This window comes from Vigna unguiculata, chromosome 3, assembly GCF_037176805.1.
Source record: "Vigna unguiculata cultivar grain cowpea cultivar isolate G323 ecotype 2 chromosome 3, ASM3717680v1, whole genome shotgun sequence".
Lineage (NCBI taxonomy): Eukaryota > Viridiplantae > Streptophyta > Magnoliopsida > Fabales > Fabaceae > Vigna > Vigna unguiculata.
The window spans coordinates 45,846,817-45,861,999 of record NC_140794.1 but is presented as its reverse complement, the minus strand read 5'-3'; the positions used below and the strand labels follow the sequence as shown (position 1 = coordinate 45,861,999).

General features: G+C 34.9%; 1 protein-coding gene across 1 annotated transcript; it reads left to right on the top strand.

Moving 5' to 3' along the window:
- Positions 1–10,968: 10,968 nt before the first annotated feature.
- Positions 10,969–14,726, top strand: LOC114176736 (glutamate receptor 3.6-like). Its single transcript, XM_028061870.2, has 7 exons — positions 10,969–11,376; positions 11,485–11,796; positions 11,933–12,831; positions 12,903–13,180; positions 13,269–13,300; positions 13,387–13,793; positions 13,888–14,726. The coding sequence occupies exons 1-7, from the start codon at positions 11,091–11,093 to the stop codon at positions 14,254–14,256; spliced, it is 2,583 nt and encodes an 860-aa protein (XP_027917671.1). The 5' UTR covers positions 10,969–11,090; the 3' UTR covers positions 14,257–14,726.
- Positions 14,727–15,183: the final 457 nt, after the last annotated feature.

Below are 15,183 nucleotides of genomic sequence, written 5' to 3'. Positions count from 1 at the left end.
TGGTCAAGATCCGCCACTGACTAGAGTCATACTCTTAGACTGAGTGTTATATATAATTAGTCCACAACCCTGCCGTAACAAAGTAACAACTCAATTTTCATCTAATATATATTTATTAAGCATAAGGCTTTGTGATATTAATAATTAGAAATGAACCGATTCATATTACAGTTTTTAAGTTACCACATTATTTTTCAAAATACATTTAAAATGAACTCATAAGTACCTTAAAACATAAAATAGAAACTTAATAAATTTTTGTAAACAGATTATCTAAGAAATTCCTATACTAATCCTTCAATTCCTCATCTAACTTTGTGCTCCTGCCACCCTTAACTTTTAACACTAACATGGCTTTCGTATATAAAAATATGCAATCATTGCATTAGAAAAAAAAAACAAAAAACACACAAGTGCAATAATGATAAGCTAATGCAAAAAAAAAAAGAACAATAATATACCCAAAATAGTAATAATAACACTAATTATGAATAATATCGAATTATATTTGATATAAAATAAGTTTTTTAATTATCTTATCTCGTTTCTCCATATATTACTACATAAATATTCACTCAGTGACTATTCTCCTTAGAGACCAACATAAAAACTCACATAATGCATCTAAAAGAATAAGCTTAATATGAAAAAGTAATAACTTATAATAAAAATTATCAAAACACATCTTTGCTAGATATCAATACTTAACTTATCTTTCTTCTCTTTTTTTCTTTCATTTATACAACTATGTTACTTAATTTCAATAACTCATTTAACAATACATTTCATTACATGAATCAGCCAAAAAATGCAATTAGTTCACATTCATCAATTCAAATATCAGGTATTAACCCCATGGCTCAGTCCAATTGCTCAAACAAACATCATTCCAAAGTGAATCATTCTGGAAGACTTTTGTTTGAATGGACTCATTAGACTTGGCACCTGTCATACTTACCACCATCTCATTCTTTTCTACAACTTGTTGTCAAATGGAAGTCACATATCTCATCCAGTCACAAAAACGTATAGTACGTACAAAAACCTTGTACTACAGTTTTCTTCAATTTTATATGGAGGAATTTTTTTATCAAAAGATTAAGAAGGAACAATTATATGACAATCCTTAATGAACTCAAATATGTGATATGTGGGATAATATGAGATATTCACATGATCAATTATTTTCAGATATATGGTGAATTTGTCAATCAATTTTATAATTCTTGCATAAATTTTGATACGGTAATCATATATAATTGACGCCAATTTATTATGGCAATTACTTTGTGATGGACAGAGATTCTATAAATTTTATGGTTGTTATGTACTTGTTGGGTATTGGGCTCCCTTCCAATATGGAGAAAAGGCTCAAAACTTGAGAAGCCCATGTCTCACTTAACCTAGTGGAGAGGGGGCTGCAATATAAATAGAGAGACAGAACAATAGAGTCAGAACACACTGAAAGCCCTAACATAGAGAGGGAGAGGTAGAGGGAAAATTCTATTCAAGTTTTTCACAGAACTGTCACAGTAGAATCGGCGCTTCAGATTCGTTCACCGTTGGATCGGGCTGAAATTTTTACAGCAGGTTCGGAACTCATTGCTCTTCATTCTGACCGGTCGGATCTTTGATACGAGGTCTGAGTTGGGAGATATTAATTTCGCACTACAGCAGTGATTTGTAGAGGTTTTCCTCTCTTGTTCTTCTCTATTTTGAAAGCTTTGTTGCTTTGTTATTTGGTTGGGTGTTGGCACTAATTTGTGCTATTGATTGAGACTCTTTTGTACTCTTGTTGATCATAGTGGAGCTATTTCTTTGGTCTAGATGACTCGTGGTTTTTACCCTTGATTTGAGGGGTTTTCCACGTTAAAAATATTGGTGCCTTTATTTGTGCTTTTGGTGATTTATTATTGTTGCTCTTTGATTATTGCTCCTCATAGATTCTTGCAAGTTAGGGGAAATTATATCCGCTGCATTCTCTGGTATATTGTTTGTTGTTGTTTTCCCCATCAGAGTGGTATCAGAGCTCTTGGTTGGGCTATATTTACTTGCTTGAATGATGGAGGCAAATGCAAAGATGGTTGCTTTGAATGGTACAAATTATCATTTGTGGAAGGGCAAGATGAAAGATTTATTATTTGTCAAGAAATTGCATCTTCCGGTCTTTACTACACAGAAGCCAGATTCTATGTTTGAAGAAAAATGGGACTTTGAGCACCAACAGGTATGTGGTTTTATTCGGCAATATGTTGAAGATAATGTTTATAATCATATTGCTAATGAGACACATGCCAGAGCTTTGTGGGAGAAGATTGAGTCTTTGTATGCTTCTAAGTCGGGCAATAATAAATTGTATTTGTTAAATTGCTTGATGAATTTGAGGTACAGAGAGAATTCTTCTATTTCTGATCACTTAAATGAGTTTCAAGGGCTCCTAGATCAATTGTCAGGAATGGGCATAAAGTTTGATGACGAAGTTATGGGATTATGGTTGCTTAATACTCTACCAGAGTCTTGGGAGGTATTTCGGGTTTCAATTACGAACTCTGCCTCGAATGGTGTTGTTTCTTTTCAGATGGCAAAAAGTGGTGCTCTTAATGAAGAGATGAGAAGGAAGGCACATGGTTCTTCATTTCAGTCTGAGATGCTTGTTACAAAAGCTAGGGGGAGAAGTCAGAAAAAGGAACATAAAGGTGGTAGAGAGAAGAGTAGGATCAAGTCCAAGTCAAGATACAAGAATTTAGAGTGTCATTTTTGTCATAAAACTGGGCACATTCAGAAATACTGTTTTAAGTGGAAAAAGGAGAACAAAGACAAGAAGGGCAAACAGAGAGAGAATGACCATGATGATGATGATCGTGTCACTACTGCTACAGATGGTGATCTTGTTCTTCTTCGTGACTTTGAGTCCGTTAATCTTGTATCTGATGAGAGCATGTGGATTATTGATAGTGGTGCTACACTGCATGTTACACCTAGGAAGGAGTTCTTCACATCTTACACTTCTGGTGATTTTGGAGTGTTGAAGATGGGTAATGATGGTGAGTCTAAAGTGATTGGTGTTGGTGATGTTTGCCTGCAAACCAACATGGGAGTGCAGTTGTTGCTTAAAGGAGTCAAACATGCTCCGGATGTCCGTTTTAATTTAATCTTTGTGCAGTTGCTTGATGATTGTGGTTATGACAATCACTTTGGTTCTAGTAAATGGAAGCTCACTAAAGGTAACTTGGTTATGGCCAGAGGGGAGAAACAATCTAAATTGTACTGGACTAAAGCTTTGGTTGCTAAAGACAGTGTGAATGCTATGTATATGGAGGCATCTTTGTGGCACCGGAGGCTTGGTCATATAAGTGAGAAAGGGCTTAACTGCTTAGCTAAAAAGGATGTGCTTATGGGATTGAGGAATGCATAATTGGAGAAATGTTCTCATTGCATGGCTGGTAAACAAACCAGAGTATCTTTTAAGAAGCATCCTCCCTCAAGGAAGTCAAAATTGCTTGAATTAGTGCATTCTGATGTTTGCGGCCCATTAAAGGTAAAGTCATTTAGTGGTGCACTTTACTTTGTTACTTTTATTGATGATTGTTCCAGGAAGCTATGGGTCTATGCTCTGCAGCGAAAAGGTCAAGTACTTGAAAAGTTCAAGGAATTTCATGCTATGGTTGAGAGACAATCAAGCAAGAAGCTAAAATGCATCCGTAGTGATAATGGTGGTGAGTACCGTGGACCTTTTGATGTTTATTGCAGGCAGCATGGTATTAGACACGAGAAGATTCCTCCTAAAACTCCTTAGTTGAATGGTCTAGCGGAAAGGATGAACAGGACCTTGGTTGAAAGGGTTACATGTATGCTTTCAGAAGCAAAGTTGCCTAAGCACTTTTGGGGAGAGGCATTGCTTGCAGCTGTGCATGTTATTAATCTCAGTCTCGCAGTTGCTTTGAATACTGAGGTGCCAGACAAAATTTGGTTTGGTAAGAATGTTAGCTATGATCATTTGTGTGTCTTTGGTTGCAGGGCATTTGTTCATGTTCCTAAGGATGAAAGATCCAAGTTAGATAAAAAGACAAGGCAATGTATCTTTATTGGCTATGGTGAGGATGAATTTCGCTACATGTTTTATGATCCTGTTGAGAAGAAACTTGTTAGAAGTCGTGATGTACAATTCATGAAAGACCAAACCATTGAAGACATTGATAAGGTGGAGAAGACCACACCCGAGAAAGATAGTAATCTCACTGATGATAATCCGATGAGGTTGCCCGCTCACAATTTGGAGAATGTTGAAACGGAAGCTCAAGACAATGAGCAACATGGTGATGTTGATGATCAACAATTTGGAAGTGGAGTAGAGGTTCCAATTGATGATGCTCAAGAGGAACATGATGTTGATGATGATCTTGGTGATATACCTGAATCACCTTAAGTCCAACTCAGGAGGTCTAATAGACAGAAACAAACCTTCTACAAGGTATTCTTGTGATGAGTGCATAACCTTGACTGACGGTGGAGAACCTGAGTGTTTTGAAGAGGCAAAGTTCATTGCTATTACTGAAGCATGCAAGGAGTTGTTATGGTTGAAGAAATTCTTGCAGGAGCTTGGTTTTAGGCAAGATAACTATTCATTGTTCGTTGATAGCCAAAGTGCTATCCATCTTGGTAAGAATCCAACTTTTCATTCTAGATTCAAACATATTGATGTGAGGTATCATTGGATACGTGATGCTTTGGATGCTAAGTTGTTGGAGTTGGAAAAAGTTCATACAGATGATAATGGTGCTGATATGATGACTAAAGCATTTCCAAGAGGGAAGCTTGAAGTTTGTTGTGAGATCGCCGGTTTGGCGGTTATCTCCACATAGTTGTGAGGGGGAGATTTATTGGGTATTGGGCTCCCTTCCTATGTGGAGAAAAAGCCCAAAACTTGAGAAGCCCATGTCTCACTTAACCTAGTGGAGAGGGGACTGCAATATAAATAGAGAGGCAGAACAATAGAGTCAGAACACACTGAAAGCCCTAACACAGAGAGAGGTAGAGGGAAAATTCTGTTCAAGTTTTTCACAGAGCCGTCACAGTAGAATCGGTGCTGCGGATTCATTCACCGTTGGATCGGGCTGAAATTTTTACAGCAGGTTCGGAACTCATTTCTCTTCATTCTGACCGGCCGGATCTTTGATACGAGGTCTGAGTTGGGAGATATTAAATTCGCACTGCAGTAGTGATTTGTAGAGGTTTTCCTCTCTTGTTCTTCTCTATTTTGAAAGCTTTGTTGCTTTGTTATTTGGTTGGGTGTTGACACTAATTTGTGCTATTGATTGAGACTCTTTTGTACTCTTGTTGATCATAGTGGAGCTATTTCTTTGGTCCGGACGACTCGTGGTTTTTACCCTTGATTTGAGGGGTTTTCCACGTTAAAAATCTTGGTGCCTTTATTTGTGCTTTTGGTGATTTATTATTGCTGCTCTTTGATTATTGCTCCTCATAGATTCTTGCAAGTTAGGGGAAATTATATTCGCTGCATTCTCTGGTATATTGTTTGTTGTTGTTTTCCCCATCAGTACTTTGGGTCATTAAATATGCTCTTTTCTACAATATACTATATCATCAAAGCTCAAAGCTTAGAGGGTGAGGGTTTGAAACAAAAAAAAAGAAAACCGGCAATGGATGAATGTTATAATCCTTAGTCCTTTTTCTGCATTAGTTTTTCACCTCACTGCATCAAAGACACTTGAACAATCAAACCCAAAGAAATCACTTAGTCATGCAATCACACAAGTCACATTCAATTAATAAAGTTTCTACTCATCTAACTTTTCCATCACTACTTTCATATTCATTTCATAATGTAATAACACAGTTAGTTTCACTCCCACTTGGAAACTTCACAGTACAAACCTAAAGATTCCTTCCTCTCACACATTCTTCACTTTCTCTAGCTTTAGTCTAAGGAAAATGTGACCATTACAGATATTATGCACTGAACTTATACTTCACTTAAGAAGTTCTCATTGTTTTTGCAACAATATTCAATCAAAACAATCATACCGTCAACTAATATCTTCCTAAAAGTAAAACAGTAGATTATAAAAGAATGAAAATAGCTTTCCTTACTTAATAAAATTTATCTAACTATGCTCTCCTCACCTAAACAACCTCACACGTGAAAAATCCTTATCTACAAAATTAAAGGTTCGATCAACGATCAAGGAAAAAATTGTCAGAATCGTAAACAGATAGGGATTCATTAAAAATAAAAGAGACGATATGAAATTGAATATGGGTTGCACATAAAGAAAAATAAATTGCTCTTAAAGATGAGTAGAATATTTGATTTTTTTCTTGAAAAAACACCATGTTTATAAAAATCATAAAACGATGGAATACTTCCCGAAGGTGAAATTCGGCAAAGGTAATTGTAATCTGTTAAAATTTATTCTAACTTAAATACAGTCTTTGTTCTTAAAATATAATTATATTTTATTTCTGGTTACGATACTGTTCCATAAGTGTATAACTTTGGTATTATATAAATTATTCCATTTGTTAAAAACTATATGTATTCAAAACAATCTATTATGAATTTGATGGAGGACTTCTTCTATGTTTACATGGTTCTTTGTGCTTATGATTAACTAGTCTTTTTATCTGTGGAACACACGGGTTTTTTCAGTACCATTTATTCAATTATATATTAATTAATAAACAATAAATAATTTTTTTATTAAACTTGAAAAACATTCAGAATATATTATTTATTGAATATTCAAATTGTTAGTAATTAAAATAAAGTTAATTCTAAAAGATTACAATATGTATATAAACATATAATCTTTGGACATATTTGATGATATAAAAATTATACTTGGTGAGTTGTTGCAGGTTGTTAATGTCAGAAAGTTGATCAATTTTATTGATAAAATTTTCATAACTTTATATGTGATTTTCAACAATTGCATTTGTATTAAATTGACTTTGTCATTTTATAATCAAATTGTATATGTATTTATGAAGAACAAACAAAGATCACTTATTATGACTTGTTCGAAATATTCTATTTACATTATTAAAGTTATTGGTTTCATTATTGACATGTGCAAATAATTTTTAATAACTTGTGACAATAAATAAAACAACTTATTTACATAACAAATTTTATTTAAAAATAGTAATTACTTACTCAAAACCAACTCAGTTAATGGTTTTCTCTGTGGAATCTTCTTCATGAATCTGTCAAAAATGTAAAACCTATATTATTATGGATATTGAGGTTTAGTCTTTAGGTGTATTAAAATTGAAATAACACTGTACATGTGTATGTGTGGTTTTCTTTTATGTGGTAATACAATTGGTAGAACTATTTTGCTAAATTGGAGTGTTAGAATGTGTATGTGTGGTTTTCTTTTATATTAATTTAAAGTATTAAACTATTTGCAAAATAGATATTAGATTAAGGTCTTTTTATTTTTGAATCTATTATTTTTTCTGTTTATTGCTGAGTTGTCATACGTTTGATTACTGTGTATGGAAGATATGCTTTACAAATCACACCAAGACAACATGTTAAAGCGACCTTGTCTGCCTTTATTATTTTTCATCAATTCTCTTTTTTCACTTTTTCAAAAGAAAAAAAAAAGTGATCTGTTATAAAATAAAAATGTATTATAGAAAGGCACATATTTATAAAAATCATGCAACAAAAAGATAAAAATACTTTCTGGTCAATTCCATGTCGGGTCGGGTAGTTGTGATTTATTAAAATTATTTTTGAAAAATACATAGACCTGATTAGTTTATCTTTGGACCTTAGGCATTAATTTATGTAACTCAAACGTGAAATATTAATTTCGGAGCATCATATTTTTTGTTACTAGGTGTAATACAACCGCATGAAAAAGATTAGAAATTAGATTAAGTTTTGTTTTTTCTAATATGTTTGCATTTATTATCGAATTATCATAGTTTTTTTTTATAAGGGAGATAGGTTGCTAGTAGAGATGTCAAAATGAGTTTTAATTTGTGAGTCAATCCATGAGCCACGGGTTCGAGCCGGGTTGGGTTGAGAAAAATTTAAATTTTTTCAAAAGTTGGTTGAACTCAACCCGACTCACTTAACCCACAGATTAAACGGGTTCGAGCCAGGTTGGAGGTGGGTTGACTCACTTAATCCATCAATATTTTTTTAATTTTTTTAATTATTTTTAATAATTATTTACTACTCCTATTGTTCACAATTTTATATTTTTCAATGTTAGAATGTTACTCAATAATATTTGAATAGTTTGAATGTTTAATTAATTTGATTGTCAAGTTATATATGTTGATACTTTAATCTTTAACTATAATCTTTATAGTAAATTACTTAAGCAACCGTCTTATAAACCATCTTTTCTAAATTAGCATGATAAAAATGTATAGTTTTTTATTTATATTTTGTTGAATAACATGACAGAAAATGTGTAATATTAATCATATTTTTTTAGACTATATGGATACTTTCTTGGAAACTGTGGTGAGTATGATCAAGACATTGATTCTTGATTTTACTATGATAGTCATCTAATGGGTTACTTAAAAATTTATTTAAATATTTGAATATTAAAAAAAAAAAATTTATGTGAGTTGGTGAGCCAACCCACTTAACCCACCAACTCATAATGGGTTAAGCCGGATTACAAAATTTCTGGTTCACCATAAAATGAACTGGGTTGGTGATAATGTTAATTTTTACCATTATCCAAGCTATATTTCATTAGCAAAATCATCTCTTCCAAAGCTTTTAACCTACTTAATCCTCAAATTTATCTCACTTTTTGTAAATAAATACATTTTGGTTACATTGATCTAAATATACCACTAATCCCCATTTTTGTGACCTTTTTGTAGTAGGGAAGCTTTGTTCCAAAAATCCAAACAAGTGAGTGATCATGAGTAGCAAGAAGAAGGCAAAAAGACACTAAATGTGGAAGAAACAGTAATCGCCTGGCGCCACAAAGACATTGCCAGACGACACTTTCTTCCAGTGCCAGGCGCCAGGTGCCAGCCAGGCGAAAATGGCCTTTTCAGCAGCTCACCGCCTGGCGGCATCTGGAGACCGCCGGGCGGTACACACAAAATTTTAGCACTGTTTGGTGGCTTGCGCCTGGCGGTGAGAGGCTTCCGTCAGGCGGCAGTTTTCGCTGATGTGTCAAGTTTGCCCTTTTTCTTCTGTTTTCGCGAGGGGAAAAGGATCTTTGGCATTTTGGAGGCACGAAGAACACATTTGGAGAGCTTGGAGGAGTGCTAGGGCTTGTGGGAACAGCTCCATCTTCCTCTTTGTATCTCTTTCTCTTTCATCTCTTCCATTTTTAAGCTTGAGCTCTCCATGACAATGGAGAGCTAAACCCATTTTTGTTGGGGTTAGATGTAGCCACGAAACTCTTGTGTAAATGCAAATGTTTTGATTATATATATGACTCTTTCATTAATTGCTAGTCTTCTTATTTCTTCACTTAAAGCTTGCATTGATTTAGCCATCTCTTGCATGATTTTTGGTTCATGGGGTGTGAAAATATCTTTTGAAACCTAGATTTGGAATAAGAGAACTCAATGGAGCTTGTACCTAGGAATGGGGCTTGACCCATTGGTTGTCTTAAGCCCTTGTGCATAAAGCAAATTTGTTTATTAAGAGTTCAAGGAATTGACTTTTAATAAGGAAATTTAGGCTCAATCTTTTAAGGAATTAGGGTTTGAGTAATTTTGTGGGTTGACATTAGCATATTAATGAAGAGGATGTTAAATTGTAGTTGCATGAGAGCATAGTTGGTGAATTCTAACCCCGGCAATATCAAGTCATATCATTTCTAATCTTTTCCAATCACTAAGTGCCTTTAACTTCTAAAGTTCAATTTTAATTATTTATGCAAAGTTTAATTTCATACATTAAAACTCAAAATATGGATTTATTCGTTAGTTTAAATTAGTCACTAATTACGCAATTAATTAGTATACACGAGTCTCTTGGGAAACGATATCCCGGTCTTACCGGTTACTACTTGCACGACTTGGTACACTTGCCAAAGTCTTAACAGTTGGGTTCACTTATTTTCAACCCAACTCGTAGTGAGCCAACTCGTATAAACCGGATTGACTCACTTTGTGATGTTTGATTTCCAAAGAGGGTGAAGATTAGATGAAAAAAAGGTTTAGAAAAAGTACTTCACATTGCTGGTAAAGTTAGCCAAAAAAATCAAAATTACCTTACCCTACCAAAAGAAAGAAGATAAGAAAAATCACATTATTCTTTCTTTCCGAAAAGAAAGTCATTATTGAGTTCTAACCTATACCATTTCTTCTTTACAAGTAGCAAATATATATTCATAAATTTATTTTTTTAAATATAAAATTTAAATGAATTAAGAATAGAATATTTAATAAATAAAGGAAGGCGTTTATTTTGTTATTTCATTTATAATTTTATCTTTTTAAAAAATATTATAATCTTTTTTAAATTTAAAAATATTAAGATTAAATATGTTTTTAATTATTCTTCAACATTTAGACCAATTTAGTTTCTTATTCTTAAAAATACATAAATTTAATTATTTTTAATAAAAAATTGTTAAATTTATTTTACTTGTTTTAAACATGTTCACTTATCAACCTTCGATCTAAGAAGAGGTGACTCTTTATTTCAGTAAAATTGAAAGTGTTATTTTCAAAAGTTAATTAAAATGTTGTAATGGGTCAAAGACACCTTAGCTGTGACCCTAAAATGTAATCTACATTAAACAATTGTTGACTTTCGAGTTAGTCTGTCGGGAAGGTAAAAATGGTGAATTAACTATTAAACCACTTTGTAACCCTTGATTAATGACGACAATTATGTATAGTATTCTTTCAAAAGAATTTGCATTGCTGAGGACAACCGTAAAATTTCACGGCACCAAAGATATCATGCGTGATCCTCTTCCTATAAAACCATTGACGCCATGGTCCACTTGGGAACAACAAAGGACATTTCATGTTGTTTTTTCTATTTCCTTTGCTTTTCTTATAGATTAGATGAACAAATACTAAAATGTTACAAAGATTTTTGCTTTCTTTTCCCCGTCATGTTTCCAGTATATTATAACATGAGCAGAGTTTGGCTTCTTGCCCTTCTCATCCTCTACAGTGCCTTTCCCTCAAAAGGAACCGGCAACGTTTCTACAAGACCGAGTGCCATTAATATTGGGGCAATTTTATCTTTCAACTCCACAGTTGGAAGAGTGGCTAAAGTTGCCATACAAGCAGCAGTGAATGATGTAAATTCCAATGCAACCATTCTAAGCGGAACAAAGCTTAATATCTCAATGTTGGACACCAAATTATCCACTGGATTCTTAGGAATCATTGCTTGTACGTTCTTCTCATACACATCATACTTCTTCACTTCAACCTTTTTTATGTTTTCCCACATAAACATATTTCGTGATCACTACCTTAGAGTTTATTTTTGTATTGCAGCATTGCGATTGATGGCTAGTGACACAGTGGCCATAATTGGTCCCCAGTACTCGGTCATGGCACATGTGATTTCACACATAGCAAATGAGATGCAAGTGCCTCTGCTTTCATTTGCAGCGATAGACCCTACACTGACCTCAATGCAGTTCCCATATTTTGTGAGGACGACGCAGAGTGATCTGCGTCAGATGGCTGCTGTGGCAGAAATTGTTGATCACTTTCAATGGAGGGATGTCATAGCCATTTTCGTAGATGATGACCATGGAAGAAACGGAGTAGCTGCCTTGGGAGATAAGCTGGCAGAGAAACAAGGTAAAATATCACACAAAGTGCCCTTTAAGCCATATAATATCACCCGAGAAGAAATAAACAGTGCTTTAGTTAAAGTAGCAGCTTTAATGGAATCAAGAGTGATAATCCTTCACATATACCCTTCTTTTTGGTGTAGAAGTACTTCATGTGGCTCAATCACTTGGCATGATGCAAAGTGGTTATGTTTGGATAGCCACAGATTGGCTAACCACACTAATAGATTCAGACCCATCCTTGTTCACATCTCCAGCCATCAATAACATCCAAGGTGTTGTCACCCTGCGCATGCATACACCAGATTCAGACATAAAGGACAAATTTATTTCTAGATGGACCAAACTGAGCCAGAAAGAAAATCCTAATCATGATCCTTTAGGGTTAAACATCTTCGGTCTTTACGCGTATGACACTGTTTGGGCACTGGCTTATGCACTTGATGCACTTTTAAAAAGTGGAGGAACTTTGTCGTTTTCAAATGATTCTAGTGTAATTAACATGCTAACTGGGGACATCCTTCACCTAGATGCTATGAGGGTCTTCGTCAATGGTAGCATGTTGCTTAAAAAGATTTTAGATTCTAACACAAGTGGTTTAACAGGCCAGATGATGTTTGACTCAGATGGAAATTTAATGCATCAATCGTATGAAATCATTAATGTGATAGGCAGTGGAATTAGGAGGATTGGTTATTGGTCAGAAAATTATGGCCTCCACACTGAGGAAGCTCCTATTCATTCCAATTCTAGTGAAGGACTATATGATGTCATCTGGCCCGGTCAAACAACTCAAACACCACGTGGTTGGAGTTTTGCCAGCAATGGAAGACAATTGAGAGTTGGGGTGACAATGGGACTTACTTTCCGTGAGATTGTGTCAAGAATTGAGGGCACCGATACGTTTAGTGGTTATTGCATAGATGTGTTTACTGCTGCACTGAACTTGATTCCTTACCCGATACCATTCAAGTTTATTCCATTTGGTGATGGTAAAACCAAACCGTCAAATTCAGAATTTCTTCACATGGTCACAATTGGTGTGAGTATTTATGTTTCACGTTACTTTGTTAGTTTTAAATTCCTGCATTGAATTGATTCTTTTATGTGCAGGCCTTCGATGCAGTGGTGGGGGACATTACCATTAGTGCAAACCGAGCAAAGATAGTGGATTTTACACAGCCGTATATCGAGTCTGGGCTAGTTGTTGTGGCACCTATCAAGAAGTTGAAATCCAGTGCTTGGGCTTTCCTGAGACCATTCACTCCAATGATGTGGTTTGTGACAGGAATGTTCTTCTTGGTGGTTGGAGCTGTTGTGTGGACTTTAGAGCGTGGTACAAACGATGAATTTAGAGGCCCCGCAAGAAGACAATTTGTCACCATTATCTGGTAACTAAGTTTGCAACACAGTTTTAAAATATGGTTCATCGTATGTCACTTGCATACTGTTGCTGAATCTTTTCATTTATCTCTGCAGGTTTAGCTTCTCAACCCTATTTTTCACACAGAGTAAGTATATCAATAACAAATCTTGAAGGTGAAAATTGGTGTAGTAAATTAAAGTCTTACATCTAACGAAATCCCCTTGTATGCAGAAGAGAACACTGTTAGCACTCTGGGTCGTTTCGTACTAATCATATGGCTGTTCGTGGTTTTGATACTGAACTCAAGCTATATTGCAAGCCTGACCTCCATCCTAACTGTGGAACAGCTCTCATCCCAAGTTAAGGGAATTGAAAGCTTAATAGCAAGTAAAGACCGCATTGGTTTCCCGAGGGATACATATACTGAAAACTATCTAACTGAGGAACTACACATGGACAGATCCAGGCTTGTTGCTCTGAACTCCATGTCAGAATTTGAAAAAGCTTTAAAAGACGGACCAGCTAGAGGTGGTGTTGCTGCAATAATAGATGAACGTGCATACATGGAGCTCTTCCTAGCAACCAGATGTGAATTTAGTATTGTTGGTCCAGAGTTCACAAGGAGTGGATGGGGTTTTGTAAGTATAAAACCAGATGGGGTTTTTGTGTATCTTAGAAGTACTAAATTCATAGTTATATATGATCATCATATTGTTCAAATGTTGCATACAGGGCTTCCCAAGGGAATCTCCACTAGCAGTTGACATGTCAACTGCAATCCTAAAACTATCAGAGAGTGGTGATCTTCAGAGAATTCGTGATAAATGGCTAACAAGAAGGGCTTGCAGCTCCGAAGGCGCAAAAGAAAGCATTGATCGACTTGAGCTGAAAAGCTTTTGGGGGCTTTACCTGCTGATTGGCATGGCCTGCTTCATTGCTCTCCTTTGCTATGTTATTAGATTGATATACCGTTTTAGCAGGCATTCTAACAGTAACCTTGAAGGCTCATCATTCTCTTCTCATCTTCGATCGTTCCTTTCCTTTGTCAATAAAAAAGAAATGGAAGACAAATACAAGCCAAAAGGAGAAGTGCCCTTGTAGAAAGGTAGCAGTTCATGAAGATGGACCTTATGATGACTCAGGTGTTTGTGTCCATTTACAAAATAATGTCACTCCCTGAGGTTAAGTACCGAATCCTGAGCTAAATCTAAGAGCATGTCTAACTTCATTGAAAAATGCAATAATCATTGCAGAAAAAATGCAGTGACAAAATCTGTATCAGTTGGACAAAAAGTACTTGCAATCATCGAAATCAATCCTTCTAAAGAAGAACCTTGGCATTTGGCATCAGACGAGCCATGACAGTCAACAACAATATTACCAATATTGTATTTTATTGCGAGAAATTTCTTGATAAGAAAAAATACGATAATTCCAATAGCACTTTTTAGCTAATAGATTTTCCTCTTGTATGTATGCCAAGCAATGGTAATAATTGTTACCTCTTCTATGACTCATGAAAAATATTCAACACAAATCCCAAAAATTTCAAAGAGTTGTTTTCTTTCTCCTCTTTTTTCCGGCCAAAAATCCTCAAATTCTCTCCGACAACTCTTGTTGGGTTCATTTGATTCAAACTTCGAAGTTTGAAACGTTTCTCAAGGGATATGTTTTAAAATATTTGTATTTCCGTATAAAACATAATGTAAGTCTTTTTCTCTCATATTCAATTGGAAAATTTGTACATTTCATTGTAATTGACATAAGCTCACACCCAAAAAAAAAAAAGTTAAGATATGGTGTAACTCATGTTTTCAAAACACAAGGAATAATCCATTTCTAGCATTTGTCCCAAACTAGAAAAAACTTGGACATGTAGGTGCTGCTAAAACATATGAAATGTATTCTTTAGCTATTAGAGTTTCAATCGCAGCAATTCTTTTTCCTTTGAGATTAACACTTTCTCCGTTACTCATGATGACGGTGGAGAAGTAGGACAAATTGATTTAAAAGTGCCAGTATTGTTTA